At 40.7% G+C, this 18,619-nt stretch overlaps 1 protein-coding gene across 2 annotated transcripts in view; it reads right to left on the minus strand.

Moving 5' to 3' along the window:
* Positions 1-6,510: 6,510 nt before the first annotated feature.
* LOC138959024 (ubiquitin-conjugating enzyme E2 E1-like) overlaps positions 6,511-18,619 on the minus strand; it is a 59,659-nt gene continuing 47,550 nt past the window's right edge. For both annotated transcript variants that reach the window (XM_070330391.1, XM_070330392.1), the window contains exon 5: positions 6,511-12,832. In XM_070330391.1, coding sequence (XP_070186492.1) covers positions 12,575-12,832 — 258 coding nt within the window. In that variant the 3' untranslated portion in view covers positions 6,511-12,574. The remainder of the gene's footprint in view (positions 12,833-18,619) is intronic.

The raw sequence follows: 18,619 nt of genomic DNA on the forward strand, positions 1-18,619 counted from the left end.
GGTGGAGAGAAGACTATGTGCGGTGAGGATGAAGGTAGAGAGAGAAAGGTGAATGTTGATGTGTCACTTGGTGTTGATGGTGCTGATGATTTGTCTGATGTGCATGTGGATAATGAAAATAGATGTGATGATGATGTTTTGCTTGTTGTTGATGATGTGTCTGATGTGCATGTGGATAATGAAATTAGATGTGATGATGTTTTGCTTGGTACTGAAGATGTGTCTGATGTGCATGTTGATAATGAAAATAGATGTGATGTTTTGCTTGATGCTGATGATGTGTCTGATGTGCATGTGGATAATGAGATTAGATGTGATGTTTTGCTTGGTACTGAGGATGTGTCTGATGTGCATGTTGACAATGAGAATAGATGTGATGATGATGTTAGTATGGGTAGCGTTGACGTGGTTGATACTTTCGACGCATATGGTAGTGATATGTCTGGAAGTGATGCCTTGGGTGATAGTGTGGATTTACTTAGTAGTAAAAATAATGTTCTTTCCTGTTTATCGCTGAACGTATGTGGAGTTATATCAAAATTGAAATTTCCTGATTTTGTAGAATTCATTGTGAAATATGATGTAATTTGTCTTAGTGAAAGCAAGCAAGATGACGTAGACAAGGTTGACGTGCCAGGTTATGTAGCATTCTATAAAAATAGAGGTAAATTTAGAAGAAAATCAGGAGGTATCTTAGTTCTTATACGTGAATGCTTCGCAGATAGTATCACTGTTTTTGAAGAAAGAAAGCTTTCTCATAAGATAACGGAAGACGTAAAGATGTGGTATAGATTTTTGGATATTGAACTGTGTGAGAATGCCCTATTTTTTAAGTTGGGAAAGAAAGTGCTTGGTCGTGACACACTCTTTTGCGCTGTATATATTCCTCCTGAAGGCTCGCCTTATCTAAATAAAGATGTCTATAGTGAACTAGAGGAAGCATACATAAACTTTGGTGTGGAAAACGACTATGTTTGTTTTTTAGGGGATTTCAACTCTCGCACTGGGAATTTGAATGAAATTTTGTCCGATGATGATAAGTATGTAGAAGGTGTTGTAGATAATGGCTTTGATATCACGGATATTGGTGAGCGTGTTTCACAAGATAATAGAACAAACAACTTTGGATTTAAGTTAATTGACTTCTGTAGGACAACTGGTTTAATAATTGCTAACGGTAGAGCTGGTGATGATGCTAACCTTGGCAGATGTACTTGTAAAGATAAAAGTGTTGTTGACTATTGTATTCTGTCAAGCAATTTATTTGTTAAAGTTGAAACTTTTGCTGTTTTGGATTTTTGTGAAATGTACTCGGACGTTCATTGCCCGCTCGCCCTTTCTTTCTTTAGGCACGATGAGTCTGATAGAAACGATGAAAGTATTGATTGCGTGAATGACATGAGAAATCCAAATGAGAACTTAGAGCATATCGAAAATAACGTTGAATACACAAAACCAAATTGGAATGAAGGGAGTAAGTTAGCTTTCACAACCTCTTTAGAGGAAACTGATATTAGTGATATTGATATTCAATTAACAAACATGTTGAGCTCTGTTATTAATGTGTCTGCAGAGGACATTGATAATGTAACTACTAATATATGTGACATTCTAAAGCGTTCTGCGGAAAAAATTGGAGTAATTAAGAAAAAGAATAAGATAAAACAAGTAAATATTAAGAAACGAAAACCACACCAGCCTTGGTTCAATGCAGTTTGTAAAGAAAAAAGGAAAATATTTGTATGTGCAAAAAACAAAGTTAAGCGTTTTAGAAATATTTTTTCTGAGCATGAAAAGAAGAATGCCTTTAAGGACTATAAAACAACAATAAAAAAAGAATGTAAGTTGTATCATAAAGAATTTGTGAAGAAACTAAGAAAAATGAAAACTTGCGATCCAAAGGCGTATTGGAATGAGCTAAATAAGAATAAGAATAATAACAAAAGTACTAAGTTTCCTTCTTGCTCAGCATTTTTAGAACACTTTACAAAGTTACAGGAATGTGACGAAGATGATGTGGATGAAGAAAGAGATCTGTTTGGTGATAATAGTGTAAATAATGAAGTTCTGAATGCACCCATTACAAAAGAGGAATTTATAAAATGTGTAAAAAAATTGAAAAACAACAAAGCGTGTGGTCAAGATAAAGTTATTAATGAGTATTTGAAAGCCTTTAACGATGGGATGACTGATATTGTTGTTAAGTTGTTTAATGTTGTGTTACAGTCTGGTAATGTTCCTACTCAGTGGTCCATTGGCGAAATTATCCCGCTGTATAAAAATAAGGGTTCCCAAACAGATCCAACTAATTATAGAGGAATAACAATACTTAGCTGCTTTAGTAAACTATTCACTGCGATTTTAAATACCAGATTATCGACTTTCTTGGAACTTAATGATAAGTTAGGTCAAGAACAGACAGGATTTCGTGCTGGTTTTTCAACATTAGATCATATCTTTACTTTGCATTGTGTTATAAAAATTTTTCTCCAAAAGAAAAAGCGTTTGTATTGTGCATTTGTCGACTATGAGAAAGCGTTCGATAAAGTTCGGCGAGCACTTTTATGGGAGAAATTAGTTAGCTTTGATGTTAATGGAAATTTTTTGAAAACTGTTAAAAATATGTATGATAAAGCAAAATCATGTATTAAAGTTAAAGGTGAATGTTCTGGTTATTTTCCTAGCATTTGTGGGGTCAGACAAGGAGAAAATTTGTCTCCCTTGTTTTTTGCTTTGTTTTTAAATGACCTAAAGCCGTATTTAGGGGAAACCAGTGATGGATTGACTTCTCTCTCTAGAGAAGCTGTTTCTCTTGGTATGGATGATGCTGATGTGAATGTAATGTTTCAACTGTTTGTATTATTGTACGCTGATGACACTGTGATTTGTGCTGAGTCTGAAACGAAATTGCAAGAATGCTTAGATAAAATGCATGCATACTGCTTGAAATGGAAACTGAATATTAATGTTAAAAAAACGAAAGTCATTGTTTTTTCAAGGGGTAAAATAAGAATTATACCTAAATTTACGTATGATGATAAGCCAATTGAGGTAGTCCTTGATGTGATGTACTTAGGATTACGGATTAATTATAATAATAAATTTTCGGTAGCACAAAAAAATTTGTATGACCGTGCGTCAAGGGCTATGTTTGCTCTTCTTCGCACATGTAGACAACTCACACTGCCCGTGGATATACAGATTGATCTATTTGACAAAATGATTGTTCCGATTTTACTATATGGCTGTGAAATTTGGGGTTCAGGTTCTTGCGATTTAGCTACGAAGCTTCAGTTGCGTTTTTATAAGATAGTTTTCAAACTAAGAAAATCCACCCCTAATGCAATGGTTTTTGGCGAACTTGGAAAATATCCCTTAGATGTCAATATGAAATGTAGAATGCTCTGTTATTGGTATAAACTAATTGACCCAGTTAACAAAAATAAATTTTCAAGTGTTGCTTACAGATTTACCTATAGACTATATTCGCAAAAGATGTTTACTTCTGACTATCTGTCATGCATAGAAAAAACGGGTTTTGGATACAACAAGAATTTGTTTCTCAATATACATCTACTTGGTTTAAAGAAAAAGTAAAGCGGTGTTTATATGACCAGTATATTCACAATTGGTTCTCAGAAATGGATACAAAAGACATTTTTTGTAATTATAGAATGTTTAAAGATAGTTTTGTGTGTGAAGACTACATTAAATCCTTGTCGTTCCAAAAAGTCGTTACACTCATGAAATTTAGAACTACAAATAATAACCTGCCAGTACAGAAAGAAAGATACCTTAATATACCTAGAGCGAATCGCATTTGCAGAAAATGTACATCAGAAGATATAGGAGATGAGTATCATTATTTGTTTGTTTGTGACTTTTTCAATGAAAAAAGAGCAGAACTTATTCCACCATTCTACTGGAAAAAACCAAATTCACTTAAATAAAAAAAACTGTTTGTATCAAGAAATAAGAAATTGTTGACGAAACTCTTGGAATTTATAAAATTAATTAGTAGCAATTTTTCATAGTGCTGGGATTTGTTAACCGTATTTTCGTTTTGTGTCCCCCATTGCCAGGAATCAATGTGTGTGTGTGTGTTTGCATTTTCTGTACTATAATATTTTGTGTTCACTGTTTGTGTACTTTTGTTTTCCAAATATTTTTTTCATTTTTTCTTTTCTTATCTTCTATTTTTCTTTTTGTTTTCTTTTTTTTCTTTTTTTGATCACTTGGTACTTTGTGCATTTTTGAATTTGCGAATATTGTTTATAATGCCCCTGGGTAATGAACAATAAAAACTTGACTTGACTTGACTTGTTACTAGCAAGATTTAGAGACAAGAAAAAAGCCCACCATTTTCTCTTCACCACCTCACTGATTTTCTCTTGCCCGCTGGGATGCGCGCGCACAACGAAACTCAACAGTGCATGTTAAAAAATCAGTGTCGCGGTCAGTTTAGACTGACGCCAGCAGAGAAGTTCTGTTCGCAGAAGAAGCGCGACTGATGTGCGATGTGTTTGTTTGTTTGTTTGCTTAACGCCCAGCCGACCACGAAGGGCCATATCAGGGCGGTGCTGTTTTGACATAACGTGCGCCACACACAAGACAGAAGTCGCAGCACCGGCTTCATATCTCACCCAGTCACATTATTCTGACACCGGACCAACCAGTCCTAGCACTAACCCCATAATGCCAGACGCCAGGCGGAGCAGCCACTAGATTGCCAATTTTAGTCTTAGGTATGACCCGGCCGGGGTTCGAACCCACGACCTCCCGATCACGGGGCGGACGCCTTACCACTAGGCCAACCGTGCCGGTGTGTGCGATGTGTGTTATGTGCGATTAATTTGCAACCCGAAGCTCTACTCATACAATTTATAACTGTTCAAAGTGAGACAGTTCACAAATTAAGGTCTGCCCTATAAATATAAGTATTCTACTGATATTAGGGAAGACATAGAACTCTAAAGTCGTGAAGCGGCAACCGGCTCCGGGCCCCCATCTTTGATTTTCCCAAGCGCAACCTAGGCAAATGTATGCTACAGAAATGCAGTGAAAGATCGACTTTAGCGTCCACTCCAGACCTTAAAGTAGGAAAATAACGATCAGGTAACCTATATCCAATAAACTAAAGGTTTCCATACAGAAATAACCAAATCATGAGTACAAAGTCAACGAAAGTAGAGTCGTAGAATCACCCAAATCAACGAAAGTCGTTTGTGTTTTTGGTGTGAACTTCGTTTCACCGCCAACCGGAAGTGTCGTGTACGCAACATTTGTGATGTAGCACTTCCTTATATGGCACGAAACGAATGTGGTTGGTTGAAAAAAGCCTGTACTAAATAAGCCTAATGTTACATGTACTAGGGCCTGTATCACCGTCTCATCGCGTGCGTGTGTGTGTGTGTGTGTGTGTGTGTGACAATTTGGACCCCCCCCCCCCCCTACATTACCCCTTGATCCGCCCCTGTTATTCGATGATTGCTAATTTTAACTGATCGACAACGTGTTTTCATATTCATCACTAAAGTGGTGTTTTCGGAAACAAGTCTATTGGGGAAGCTACCCTCCGATAACTTTCGTGTGTTATAGACACCATGACAGCACAGAGCGATAAGTTTTGATCTCATTACACCCCCGGTATAGGGGTGTGTATAGGATTCGGTCGATGTGTTTGTTTGTTTGTTTGTTTGTTTGTGTGTTTGTGTTCGCATATAGATCTCAAGAATGAACGGACCGATCGTCACCAAACTTGGTGAACAGGTTCTATACATTCCTGAGACGGTCCTTACAAAAATTGGGACCAGTCAAACACACGGTTAGGGAGTTATTGGTGGATTAAGATTCTACAAGGACTTATAGAGGGACATATTAATGGTCAAAGGGAAATAACCTTCTCAGTTGGTGGCAGTGAGAATGGTTATTTCCCTTTGACCAACGGGGGTGTTTTTCCTACCTCGGAGGAATTTCTTGTTTGTTATTTACAAAGTAATTTGTTACAACAAGTTGATATTGTACCATTATTGAGTGGTCTGTTCCGTCGCGATATAACCTTCGTGGTTGAAAACGACGTTAAACACCAAAGAAAAAAAGAAAGAGTGGTCTGTTTATAAATAAATACATTTGTTTCCTGATTAACCCATTTATTTCAGAGGACGATATGAGAAAGAACATATCAAATGTAGTTTGTTCCTTGTGCTGCCCGTCGTTTCTCATCGAAGCTTGTGAGGCATGCCGAGTTAGGGCACGCCAGCCTGTTCGATCCCCTGCGCGCTGTTCCAGTTCCTTTGGGGCGATTTCGGCGTGTGTGAGGTTAGCCTTCACACAGTCCTCAGGTCCTTGTACATCGCTCGAGGCCTGGCCTGGTTCCTTCTGCCCTGCGAATGTTCGCCATTTATAGTCTCTCTCTCTCTCTCTCTCTCTCTCTCTCTCTCTCTCTCTCTCTCTCACACACACACACACACACACACACACACACACACACACACACACACAAGGCATATCGTGTCTTAAAACATTTATTCGCCTTCTACATTCCTACAACAAATCACTGACGATGACTTGGATAGGTACACAGACCGGTGCAGCACAGAAGCAATTACATGGGTTAGGAACAGACTTACGCGTGCTCAAAAATATAACTGTGATGATGGCCTCTCTCACGCATCAACACGACACTTTCGCTCTGTCTCAGATGAGTCTGAACGGGACGCAAAGGCACACTGCTTCTCGTGAAAGCAGTTGAGCAAACCATCTGAAATGTGGCCAGGCCTGTGCACGGCATAGGACATTCCCTCACTGGGTCACACACCAACCATCACCAGCCTGGGTGCCCTCTGTGCAAAGCGGCATTATTTTCATCAATTCATTTGGTAAAAGCCACTAGTAGTCTCTTAAGAAATTACTTCATCGACAAATACCAGCTAACCACGCCAAGCAAAGAGATCCGAGATGATGACCTGAACTGTTTTCACGAGAAGGAGAGTGCCTTTAAAGCACGCTCATCGATTTTTTTCCCACTTCAGGGTTACACTATTCGCTTAATTTTGTGTTTGAATGATAACATATAACTCAGTCGAGTAAAGACTGAAATGCAGATGTGCGGGGAAACGTTCCTTATGTTTTTACGAAAAAACGCGTTAACTGCGTCCCATTCGACTTCAAACTGACTTCAGTTAACAAGATTTCTTTCTATATTTGGTGTTTAACGTCGTTTTCAACCGTTCAAGGTTATATCGCGACGGAGGGAAGGGGGGTGATGGGATAGAGCCACTTGTCAATTGTTTCTTGTTCACAAAAGCACTAATCAAAAATTTGCTCCAGGGGCTTGCAACGTAGTACAATATATGACCTTACTGGGAGAATGCAAGTTTCCAGTACAAAGGACTTAACATTTCTTACATACTGCTTGACTAAAATCTTTACAAACATTGACTATATTCTATACAAGAAACAAGGGTAAAAGGAGAAACAGAATCCGTTAGTCGCCTCTTACGACATGCTGGGGAGCATCGGGTAAATTCTTTCTCGTCCCAACCAATATGGGACTCCCCCTAACCCGCGGGGGGCAGTCACACAAGATGCATCGTGAAAAATATTCCTAGACTTTTGTACACACCTGAGAAAAAGATCTGTTCATGGTCGAGTAGCATTCAAATAACTTAGAGATACCAAACAAAACCACACAAACAAAATGACTGCATGAAAAACGATTAAGAAAGCAAGAACGACAAACTTGGAACTGGCGCCGGCCAATCCCCTCGATCAATGAAACATTATCCTCCTTTCATATATATCTCTATGATGATCACTGAAGACTTTTTGTTGTTGTTCTTGCTGCCCCCCTTCAATGAGATAAAACTCAGGGTTCCCATCGAAATCCCAACATCCCATCGCAACCCTCTGAGTCTCCCCAAACCCCTTTCACGGCCAGCTCTGAAACTTGTTCTAACCGTTTCCTACCGTCATTTGACTTGTGTTGAGTGTACTCTTTACACGCTGTTTATAACTGATGGTACATCTTCAGATAACATTGCACGAGCATGTAGACCAGCACAGATCTGTGGACATGGACCAGGACCATCCCTCCACTTGGACACATATCAACCATCAACAGTCTGACTGCCACCTGCGCAGAGCGGGAATGCTTTGCTCAATTCATTTTGTAAAGTTCTTACACCTATGTCATTTTGCTCGATTAATTCAGCAACAAAATGTAACCTGGGTTTTTCCCTTCTTCATTTGAACGTTAGCTGCTGGCTTTTTGTTTTGGGTTTCAATAACAACAACACCAACAAAAACACAACGCTCTGCATACAGAGACAGCAGAATATATAATATTATAAGCTGTTGGTGTTGCCACATTTTGGTATGTGTCCAAGTCAACGGATTCTCCTATCCAAGGCAAGTACCCTTGACGGATCTCTGTTGATATATATACAAAATGATTTACACCTGAAAGAAACGCTATCAAAATACTGCCTGAAAGATATTTCACCGCACTAAGATCAAACATACGTAACGCGGTAGGAAGAGAAGTCGAAAATTATCAAGTTGAAACCGTCAAAAAGTTAATTATGTGTAAATACATCAACCACGAGCTCGTAAACGACCGAAACAAAAACGGTTACATGCATAAACGACCCACACTTCTTCAAACTGTTCTAAACGAAGCAGGTTGCTATTTTACAGGCAGTAGAACTTCCACGGAAGAGTTATTTGCGTCCCACATTCAATTTGAAAAAGATCGTTTGTGATGAAACGTATAATGTTCTGGCATGAAGATTTTCACTTGTGTGCAGACTCACATACCGGAACTTTCTCGCTCGATCACATCAACGCACGCACACAACTCCCCCTCCTCCCCTCCCCCCTCCCCTCTATCTCTCTTGCTCGAGCAGTTCTATAACAATCCGCTAGTGGAGCTAGAGTTAACATTTGTTTCTGCTCATTAGCACATCGGAAGCACGATCATCTTTATTATCACAATCTGTCTCAATCAACTTATATTTCCAATCGGTCTCTGAAAGATATTCTGCGTGGACTCGGTTTTTAATTTCACCAGAGGACGTGCAGTGTATCTAAGTACGCCAAATGCAAAAACAATTTTGCTTTCAGAGTCGAACTACTTTCAGCTTTTTTTGTCTTGTTTGACATTTGGATTTCTCTTGTCAGTGCTGAACTGTCAAGATTTTGAAGGGAAAACTCTTTTTATTGTTTCATTCCATTTTTTATTTTTCATTTTGAAAATGATTCTCATTTTTAGATGAGCATGGGGATCCTCAGTGTACGTCTCACAGCAGAAACGCGTACGTGTTTCTTCTTAGCTTACCCCACATCTCACTTTCTCACGCTACACATCTCCCTCTCCACCCACCGGTAACCCTATTTTTACGTACATATTTTCCAAATCGGAGTCGAAAATGAAATCACAAGTCAAAGCGATACCAATGACATTTATTGACAGATTTGTAACCAAAATGTGTATACATAATTATGTGTCGTTCTTATGTTTGAAAGTTGTCTGTTCCTTTGTTTGATCATGAAACACACTTGGAAAAACATACAACCATGTTTTATGTGGCATTTAAAAACAACATACTTTTTCTTTATTTCTTTATTTGGTGTTTAACGTCGTTTTCAACCACGAAGGTTATATCGCGACGGGGGAAGGGGGGAGATGGGATAGAGCCACTTGTCAATTGTTTCTTGTTCACAAAAGCACTAATCAAAAATTTGCTCCAGGGGCTTGCAACGTAGTACAATATATTACCTTACTGGGAGAATGCAAGTTTCCAGTACAAAGGACTTACATTTCTTACATACTGCTTGACTAAAATCTTTACAAAAATTGACTATATTCTATACAAGAAACACTTAACAAGGGTAAAAAGAGAAACAGAATCCGTTAGTCGCCTCTTACGACATGCTGGGGAGCATCGGGTAAATTCTTCCCCCTAACCCGCGGGGGGGAAAACAACCTACAGAAATGTCATTCTCACCAAGTCCATCGACGTCACGTTCGCCTAGATAACACGTGTCCTTACCTATGATTCTGCGTCACTTTCCCACCGTCCTCTAACTCCCCCACTTACCCCCCTCCCCACCCCCCCCTCTCCTCACATCCAACACCACCTCTCCCCAACCTAACATTATCTTGCCTTCCTGTCATGTATGTGGACACAACCAGTTTCTATCATATTACTTTTATTGATTAAGTTTCAATGAAAGGCCGCATATTTTTTAGTTTAAGTACATGTATTTCAGGAAAGTTATGTAAGTGACAATTGTCTTTCTTTATTTGGTGTTTAACGTCGTTTTCAACCACGAAGGTTATATCGCGACGGGGAAAGGGGGGAGATGGGATAGAGCCACTTGTTAATTGTTTCTTGTTCACAAAAGCACTAATCAAAAATTTGCTCCAGGGGCTTGCAACGTAGTACAATATATATTACCTTACTGGGAGAATGCAAGTTTCTAGTACAAAGGACTTAACATTTCTTACATACTGCTTGACTAAAATCTTTTCAAAAATTGACTATATTCTATACAAGAAACACTTAACAAGGGGAAAAGGAGAAACAGAATCCGTTAGTCGCCTCTTACGACATGCTGGGGAGCATCGGGTAAATTCTTCCCCCTAACCCGCGGGGGGTAGTGACAAATGTCTCCGCTATCAATCTTCAAGAAATCGATCAGCCAGAGGCACATAATTTGTTTTCACCAAAACAACATTTCAATAGACAAATCCCCACGGCAAACATTTTGGCATTTAAAGATTCCATCCAATCAGTGGCATGAAGCATTACAATATGAAACCACACACAACAGACATTTGACTGAAAAAAACAAAATCGATTCTCTGTTAGTTACTCACACAAGCTGTGCTGCAACTGTCAAACCACACAAGCAATTGCTACAAGATTCGTTACAAAACAAAAGGTAGCGAAACAATAGTAAAAAAAACAAACGAACGAAAGAGAGAAAGGGGACAATATCAGAAAAGAAAAGAAAAACAAAGAAAACATGTAATTTTTGTTCATATGAAAGTGAAACGCTTTTCTCAGACAGTTCAGACAGAATCGACTAGCCACGGCCAACACAGTAGCTTTTACTCGGGACCTGCTCACAGCGACATCAGAATCGCTTCCTGTTTTCATAGGATACATATCCACCTGATCCGATCCTACAGTTGAAATCGCGCCAGTGTGTTTAAAAAAAATATATACCAATGCATAATTTCAAAGGAAAGACAATAACTTTTGCAAGATGACAAAAATCGTACTTCTGACAGGGAAATAAACGTAGCTTCTTCACAGTTGCAAAATCTCTCTCCCTCTCTCGCTATCTCTCTACCAAAGACACATCCACCACATCTACCACATACACAAACACACACAGACACACGAAGTCACACACAGACACACACACACAGACACACACACACACAGTGCTGTTGACAACGACACTGTCCACCGATACTTGACAGACACTGTTCCAAAGTACAAAGGGAGACTTTCTCTCCCTCAGGCAAATCTTCTCTTGCAGTCTGTTGCTTTCTTCCTGAAATCCGAAGCTGTAGTTGTCTTCCCTGCTGTCTCTCTCGCTGTGGCTGCAACCCTACGTTCCGTTGGGCTGGAGAACTCCATTGTACTTCAATAGAGATAATAACATAAGGTGGTAACCGTTTGGTTTGGTACTATAAGACCGCAATTTCTTACAACGCATATTACTTCAGTGACTCCAGATATGGCTACTTCGGCTAGGCTCACAGAAAGCTAAACTATGATCACTATAATTCGCGCAAAGGAGGACCTATAAAACAATGAAGTAAAAGACACCACCAGCTGAGTGTAGCTACAATTAAGCTCAAAGAAACACTGCCACAGTCCAGTCAAAGTCAAGACCAGACTCAACAGCATTTAGCAAAGCCAACTGCTAAACCCGTTGGCTGAACAAGAAGATATCTACGTCGGAAATATAAGGAAATAAACAACAAAAAAGGAAAGACTAAAGATTGAAAAGGACAGTCTCAGCCATTTATCAGTCGAGGGTCATTCCAAAACGCGTAAGGACTCCAGAAGAAGCACCACCTGTCAACGATCACGACAGCACACGGCAACACAACATTTTCAATCGTCTGCTTCTCACCCAGAACTTCCCTACTCACACTCAACACAGAAAAACACAGCACAAAAATTTCACATTTTTCCACACAGCACGGAACCTTCGACTTTATATATCCCGAAGGACACAAAACGTCCAACTTTTCAAGTCCCAAACGGCACAAAGAAAGCTTCTGCTCTGTAAGTCCCGATTGGTGCAACATCTTCCGCGCTTCCTTTCGAGTCCCAACAGGGCACAAGAAAAATCCTCCATTTTTTTTCAAATCCCGTAAACGTCATTAGAATGACCCGAAAAAGTAGCTCAGGAAGTAAGTCTTAGCTGTTGACTTGTGAGTCAGCACCAGCTAGCTATATGAGCGAGTCCTTCGAGTCGCTTCACAAGCCCCGTGTGGGCTGGCGGGCAGTGGGAGCGGAGCAGGCACACACACACACTGGAGAGGGGTCTAGCTGTTGAAGCCCGTGGCATAACGTCGTGTCCAGGTGCGGGCCACGCGGTCGTGCTCCTGGCGATTGTTCAAATACTGATTGGCGATGCTGGACACCAGGGGGTCAGCCGGGTTGCAGTCGGTCAGCATGGAGCAGACGGACAGCAGCACCTTGGAGATGGTCAGCGCGGGGCTCCAGTTCTCCTTGAGGATGTCCAGGCAGATGGCGCCCTGGCTGTTGATGTTGCAGTGGTAGATGCGCGTCTTGAACACCACCTGGGCACAGACACAGTGAAGGGAAAGTTAGCGGGTACAGCACAATCACAATGTATTCATTGTTCATTTGGTTGTAATGCTAATTCGGCTTGCCCTGTACACGTATTTCACTCCTCATACGTTTTACGGTTTACAACTTTGTAATTTGCAGGTTGCATAAAGTGGTGCTGGTAGATCGTTTAAAATAGACTCGCCGCAAGATCATGACCGCAATACGAGGACTCCACTTGTATAATGCTTTTAAGCAGGGGACACCACTCTTCACCCTTTGGGAATGATAAGAACATGAGCTCAATTTTATTCTAAACCGAAGTAACTCAATACTGCTGTGAAAATTATGTTGACAGAATCGAATTAATCATCTGCGCATCAATTAATCATCTGCGTAGATGGACTGACATAGAGGTAAGGATTTGACAACGCTGTGGCATAAAACCGTCTTTTTTATTTAAAAACAACAACTGTCAAAAGGTGGAATAAACAGGTTACACACCTAGTCTCAGTGGGTATAAACAATATTGGTCTCGATCAGTTCGCGATTTACCACATAACATAATCACGTCTTGTCCCAAAGTAGTTACTAGTACCCCAGTAATAGAAAATTGAGCAGTTCGGGATGATGAGAAAGTTCGCTGTCAAAAGCTCGCATTTTTCATGATCCGCTCATTCCGACTAATATTTTGAACACCCACTGAGACGAGGTGTGAAACTTCTACACTAGGAGCTGATGGTCTACTTCAAAGTGTTGTTTTGTTAATGATGAGTGAGTATCTTTGTCTCCGCTGTTTTATCCTTAGCGGATTATGACTTTATTCAGTTATTCTGCAGAAAAGACAATTGCTGGAGAAAAACCGTTCTTTTCTGCAGCATTTCTGCATAATGTCATCTTTCGCCGAAGCAGCGTTTTTTCTGCAGCAAAACATTTTACTGCAGTAAAATTGAAATCAAGAATGCTGCAGTAAAACGGTGCTGTTGTTTTACTGCAGAAAACCTGTTTACATTTTTTTCTGCATCATTTTGTACTGGCTCTTGGCGGATTATGACATTATTCAGTTATTTTGGAGAAAAACCGAAATGCTGGAGAAAAACTGTCTTTTCTGCAGCATTTCTGCATAATGTCATCTTTCGCCGAAGCAACGTTTTTTACTGCATTAAGACAGTTTTTCTGAAGCATAATGTTTACTTGGTTTTCTGCAGCATTATTGCGATTAACTTTTTCTTCAGAATAGTCTGTGACAGTTTTTCTGGAGAAAAACGAACGAAATTGTAAAGTAGCGTTTGTATTCGTCGCCCCCTGGGATAGTATACTAGTTTGTAACTATTGGTAATTCTGGATGAGTCCATCTCTCGACAGAGGGGGGCTCGCGTGCTCCAACATTATAATGAGCCAGTACAAAATGCTGCAGAAAAAGTGTAAACAGGTTTTCTGCAGTAAAACAACAGCACCGTTTTACTGCAGCATTCAGATTCTTGATTTCAATTTGCAAAATTCAAGCGTTGACTGAAGCTCTCAAGGTCATACACGCCGTATAGGTGGGGTTTCGGGTAGCGTTTGCTGTACAGAATTCTGTACATGATTTTATCCCTATTTTTCAACCTAGTAGCCCCGGAAAGTCATAAATAGACCACAGCTTTAAGGAAAGCGCTATTGCAGAAAACTGTGACATGCATCTTCCTGTCGGATAACTTGCTCGATAAGGCCTTCTATTAAAAGATATTTCAGAAAAAGTGTGAGAGTGATGTTTGCCGGACGTTGTAGCCTCTCAGTACGGACTCTTAAAGTCCGACTACTTTGACTGAAAACGAGGCAAAAATGAAAAGTAGTAATTTACACTGTTAATTACTAATTTTCACGTGAACGGTAACCCTGGGTTTTGGCACTAGTAAGCCGTCATAATAAGGTATCATCGGCGAACAATGGCGCTCTTTCCTGTCAAATCAATAAAACACTTCATTCAAGTGAATGCCGGGGAGCTTGGGCAAGCTCACCCCCTCACTGCAGACCTGCGCTCCTCGCTCAATCAGAGAGAGAGAGAGAGAGAGAAAGAGAGAAAGAGAGAGAGAGAGAAAGAAAGAGAGAAAGAGAGAGAGAGACAGAGAGAGAGAGAGAGAGAGAGAGAGAGAGAGACACACATAGAGACAGAGACAAAGGCAGATGGAGGGGTGAGGGGAGAAATATGTCTCTTCATAGCAGGCCTGCACGCAACAGTCTTTTAGGCCTAAAAAAAAAATAAGTGTGGTTACGGTAACCCGACCTACCCTATTTTTAGGGGCCGATCCTATAACTTTTTATTACATTTGTCAACAAAAAAAAAAAAAAAAAAAAAAAAAAAAAAACGAGTGCAAAAAACGCAATGAAAGCGAAAGCGCCCGTGTCGCACACTTATTTCCCTGTCAAGTAGGTTTAATTTGTACACATTAGAAAAAAAAGTAAAAAAAAAAAAAAAGTGATTGCCTACCTACCTACCCTATTTTTTGGGGCAATGTTACCGTAACCACATCTATTTTTTTTTTGGCCTTACATAAAAAGTACAGAGGGAGAGAAAGAGAAAAAGAGAGGATGGGGATGAGGATGGGAGGAAGTTGGAGAGAGACAGGGAAAGACAGTGACACCGCTCAATGGTGACAGGGAAAGCGACGAGAGACATACAATGCGCCGAGTGAAAGAGAGAGAGAGAGAGAGAGAGAGAGAGAGAGAGAGAGAGAGAGAGAGAGAGAGAGAGAGAATGAGAGAGAAAGAGATAGAGAAAGAACCAGAGACAGAGAGAGGGAGGGAGGGAGAGAGAGAGTGTAAGAGCGTAAGAGTGAGAGAGAGAGTGAGAGAGAGAGAGAGAGAGAGAGAAAGAGAGAGAGAGAGAAAGAGAGAGAGAGAGAGAGAGAGAAAGAGAGAGAGAGAGAGAGAGAGAGAGAGAGAGAGAGAGAGAGAGAGAGCGATATAGACAGAGAGACAGAGAGACAAACAGAGACAGACAGATAGACGGAGACAAAAAAATAAAACAAAGGCTTGCGCATCTTCAGTGGGAATATCGATCAACGGTGGAAATAGAGGAACATGTTATCAGGGCATTCTCCTATTTCTTGAAGACACACATGCAATACATTTACATGAAAACGAAAGAGGGAGCGGAAGGGTACAAGACAGTTTCAATAGAAGATGGTCATCAATCCGCTTAGCCAATGCAGACGGTTTGCTATGCATTTTTGTTTTCTTTCTTCTTCCATATGTTTCTTTCTTCCTTTCAACGCATGCGCCCGTCGGAGGCAGTTTCACACACATTCACATATTGGGAAAGAACGAGACAGCGACAGACAGAGACACAGAGAGACTGAGACCGAAAAAGAGACAGACAAAGGAGAATTGAGACACAGACGAAAAAGCAGAAGTCAGATATGTGGCACCGAAGGGGCGGGGGCGGGAGTTGTGTGTGTGTGTGTGTGTGGGGGGGGGGGGGTGGGTGGGTGTGGATAAAAGTTGGAGAGGGGAAAACCCATAGAAACACAAAGGCCTAGATTTCATCGACGGGGATTGAACGTTTCATCTTTCGGGTAGCCCCATGAAGCCTCAGCTTGGCCTACTTTTCTATTCCCTGAGCAGCTTAGTGTCTTCGATCCCTTACAAAAAAAAGAACAACAGAAAGTTTAAGTTTAAGCAAATGGAAACATAAAAAGAAATACAGAAATTAAAGGGGAAAAACACATTAGGCAAACAGAAGGGTAAATACATGTCACAAGGGAAGTGATGCAATTAGTCGGCTTTGGTAGACGAACAATCCTCAGTGACAGTGTATTGCTAGTCTTCAGCAAATCATAACCCTATCTCTACTCATAAAAACAAACAAACAGCGCGAGCGGCAACCAGAGACACACGTTAGGACACAAGTCGAATAATTTATAAGAGACATGGAGGAAAGGACAGAAGACGAGAGAGAAAAAAACAAAAAAACAAGAGAGTGGAAAGAGATGCCTTGGGAAATCTTTCTTCAACAGTTTTTACTCATATAGGAAAAAGGCCATCAACCACAGACAGACAAAGAAAACAGACACAGACAAAAAGGCATGTTGACACACACACACAAAAAACAGAGGCAACGACATCTCAAAGCAGGGACAGAGACAGAAAAAGACAAGAGTGTGTGGGGGGGGGGCTGTGTGTGTGGGGCTGTGTGGGGGAGACAAAAAAGAAAACAAAAGACAAGACAGTGAGAAGTGATGATATCAATCAGCTTTGCTAACCCAGAAAGGACACCTCTGCCGAGCCGCTGCACGCAAAATCGATACACGGCAAAGGACGGACCGAGCGGCCTTGGGGGGCACACAGCACTGACGGCAACGCGAGATTTCCTTCCACCTTCATCTGTCTCTACAGTAGCTGCTGCTACTGCTACTGCTACTGTGCATGTTCCACTATACCAGCTATAGGATTCTGAAATCTTCATTTTTACTTAGATCACTCACAGTGATCAAAGATGTGATTTATGCCTTCTTTTCAGTGCTGATTGATTAGTGCTGGTAACAAACATACAAAATCCCGTCAGCTGGGGAAAATAATTACGTAAAATTCTCTTGTCTGCCTAAGTGGCCCCTATGTTTTAAGACTTCCTTATGTCTTCATGCTGTACTTCCTACGGTGTTCATGCTGTATGAAATTATCTCCACAGATAGACGTTGGAGCGGTGTATCTAACTGAGAAGAGAGAGAGAGAGGTTTTTTCTTGCACAATATACTTTCCTTTTAGCAGACGATTTAAAAAAAAAAATTTGTATTGTCTTCTTTTCCCAGGGGATGAGGCAGTCAGAATGTGGAGAGGAAAGGGTCGGGATTCAGTCTGTCGTTCGTAAAATGCTTGATCAGAGTGTCTATCACATCAGTTGAAGGTCTTGAAAGGACGATGGTTATGCTGGACGTACGCTCACCCGCACTCTTTCCATAACTATTAACCACGAATAGAAAGTAAAAGGTTTCAATAGATAATGTTTGAATTCCTACAATAACGTTTCGTCTCAACAACCACCAGAGGTACTTCAGACACTGTCATTAACAGCTTATGTTTTGTCTGTTAACTTTCGCATCGCGTGCTGTCTGCCTGTGAAGGTTAGGGTGCGAATAAAAATGACGCCAAAAACTGCCCCTGGTAATCTACTGGAACACTACAAAGCGATCAGCAGCGTAATGATTTATTTTGCCATACGAGCGTAGGATGCTCACCCTAAAGCTACTCAGGCATGGGAATTGAAAAAAGTTTAAAAAAAGGCTGAACATTTGTAAGTAAGCTCAAAGTCGACGGCACAAAGCGCCTAGCCTTACTAGGGGGTCCGGGGGCATACTCCCACGGTAAAAATGTTCTCCAAAGAACCCAAATTGTGCAATTTGGTGTCATCTGAGCTCCAAGTTTGCCATTAAATTCAGTTTTCAGAACCATTTTTGCCTCCCCCATTTATTTTTTCGGCGGACACTTTAGCTTTTACGGCAGAACAAAATAAAAATTCGGCAGAAATTTGCCTTTCGGCGGACAATTCCCATGCCTGCTACTAGTTACTGCTTCGTTATCATTTCTTAGCTTTGCTTTCTTCCGACACAATTTGGCACAAACAAATACAATTGGATAAAACGTCTGAAAACACTTTTGTGAACATTTAACGGAAGAAGAAAAACATACAAAACAGACGCTGAACAAGGACGAAGGGTGTGTGTGATAGGGGGGAGGTAGGGTTTAGAGAGGCAGAAGAAATTCGAGACACAATTGGGTGGGTGGTTGGGTGGGTGGGTGGGGGGGGGGGGGGTTGAGAG

This window comes from Littorina saxatilis, linkage group LG2 (genome assembly GCF_037325665.1).
Source record: "Littorina saxatilis isolate snail1 linkage group LG2, US_GU_Lsax_2.0, whole genome shotgun sequence".
Classification (NCBI taxonomy): Eukaryota; Metazoa; Mollusca; class Gastropoda; order Littorinimorpha; family Littorinidae; genus Littorina; species Littorina saxatilis.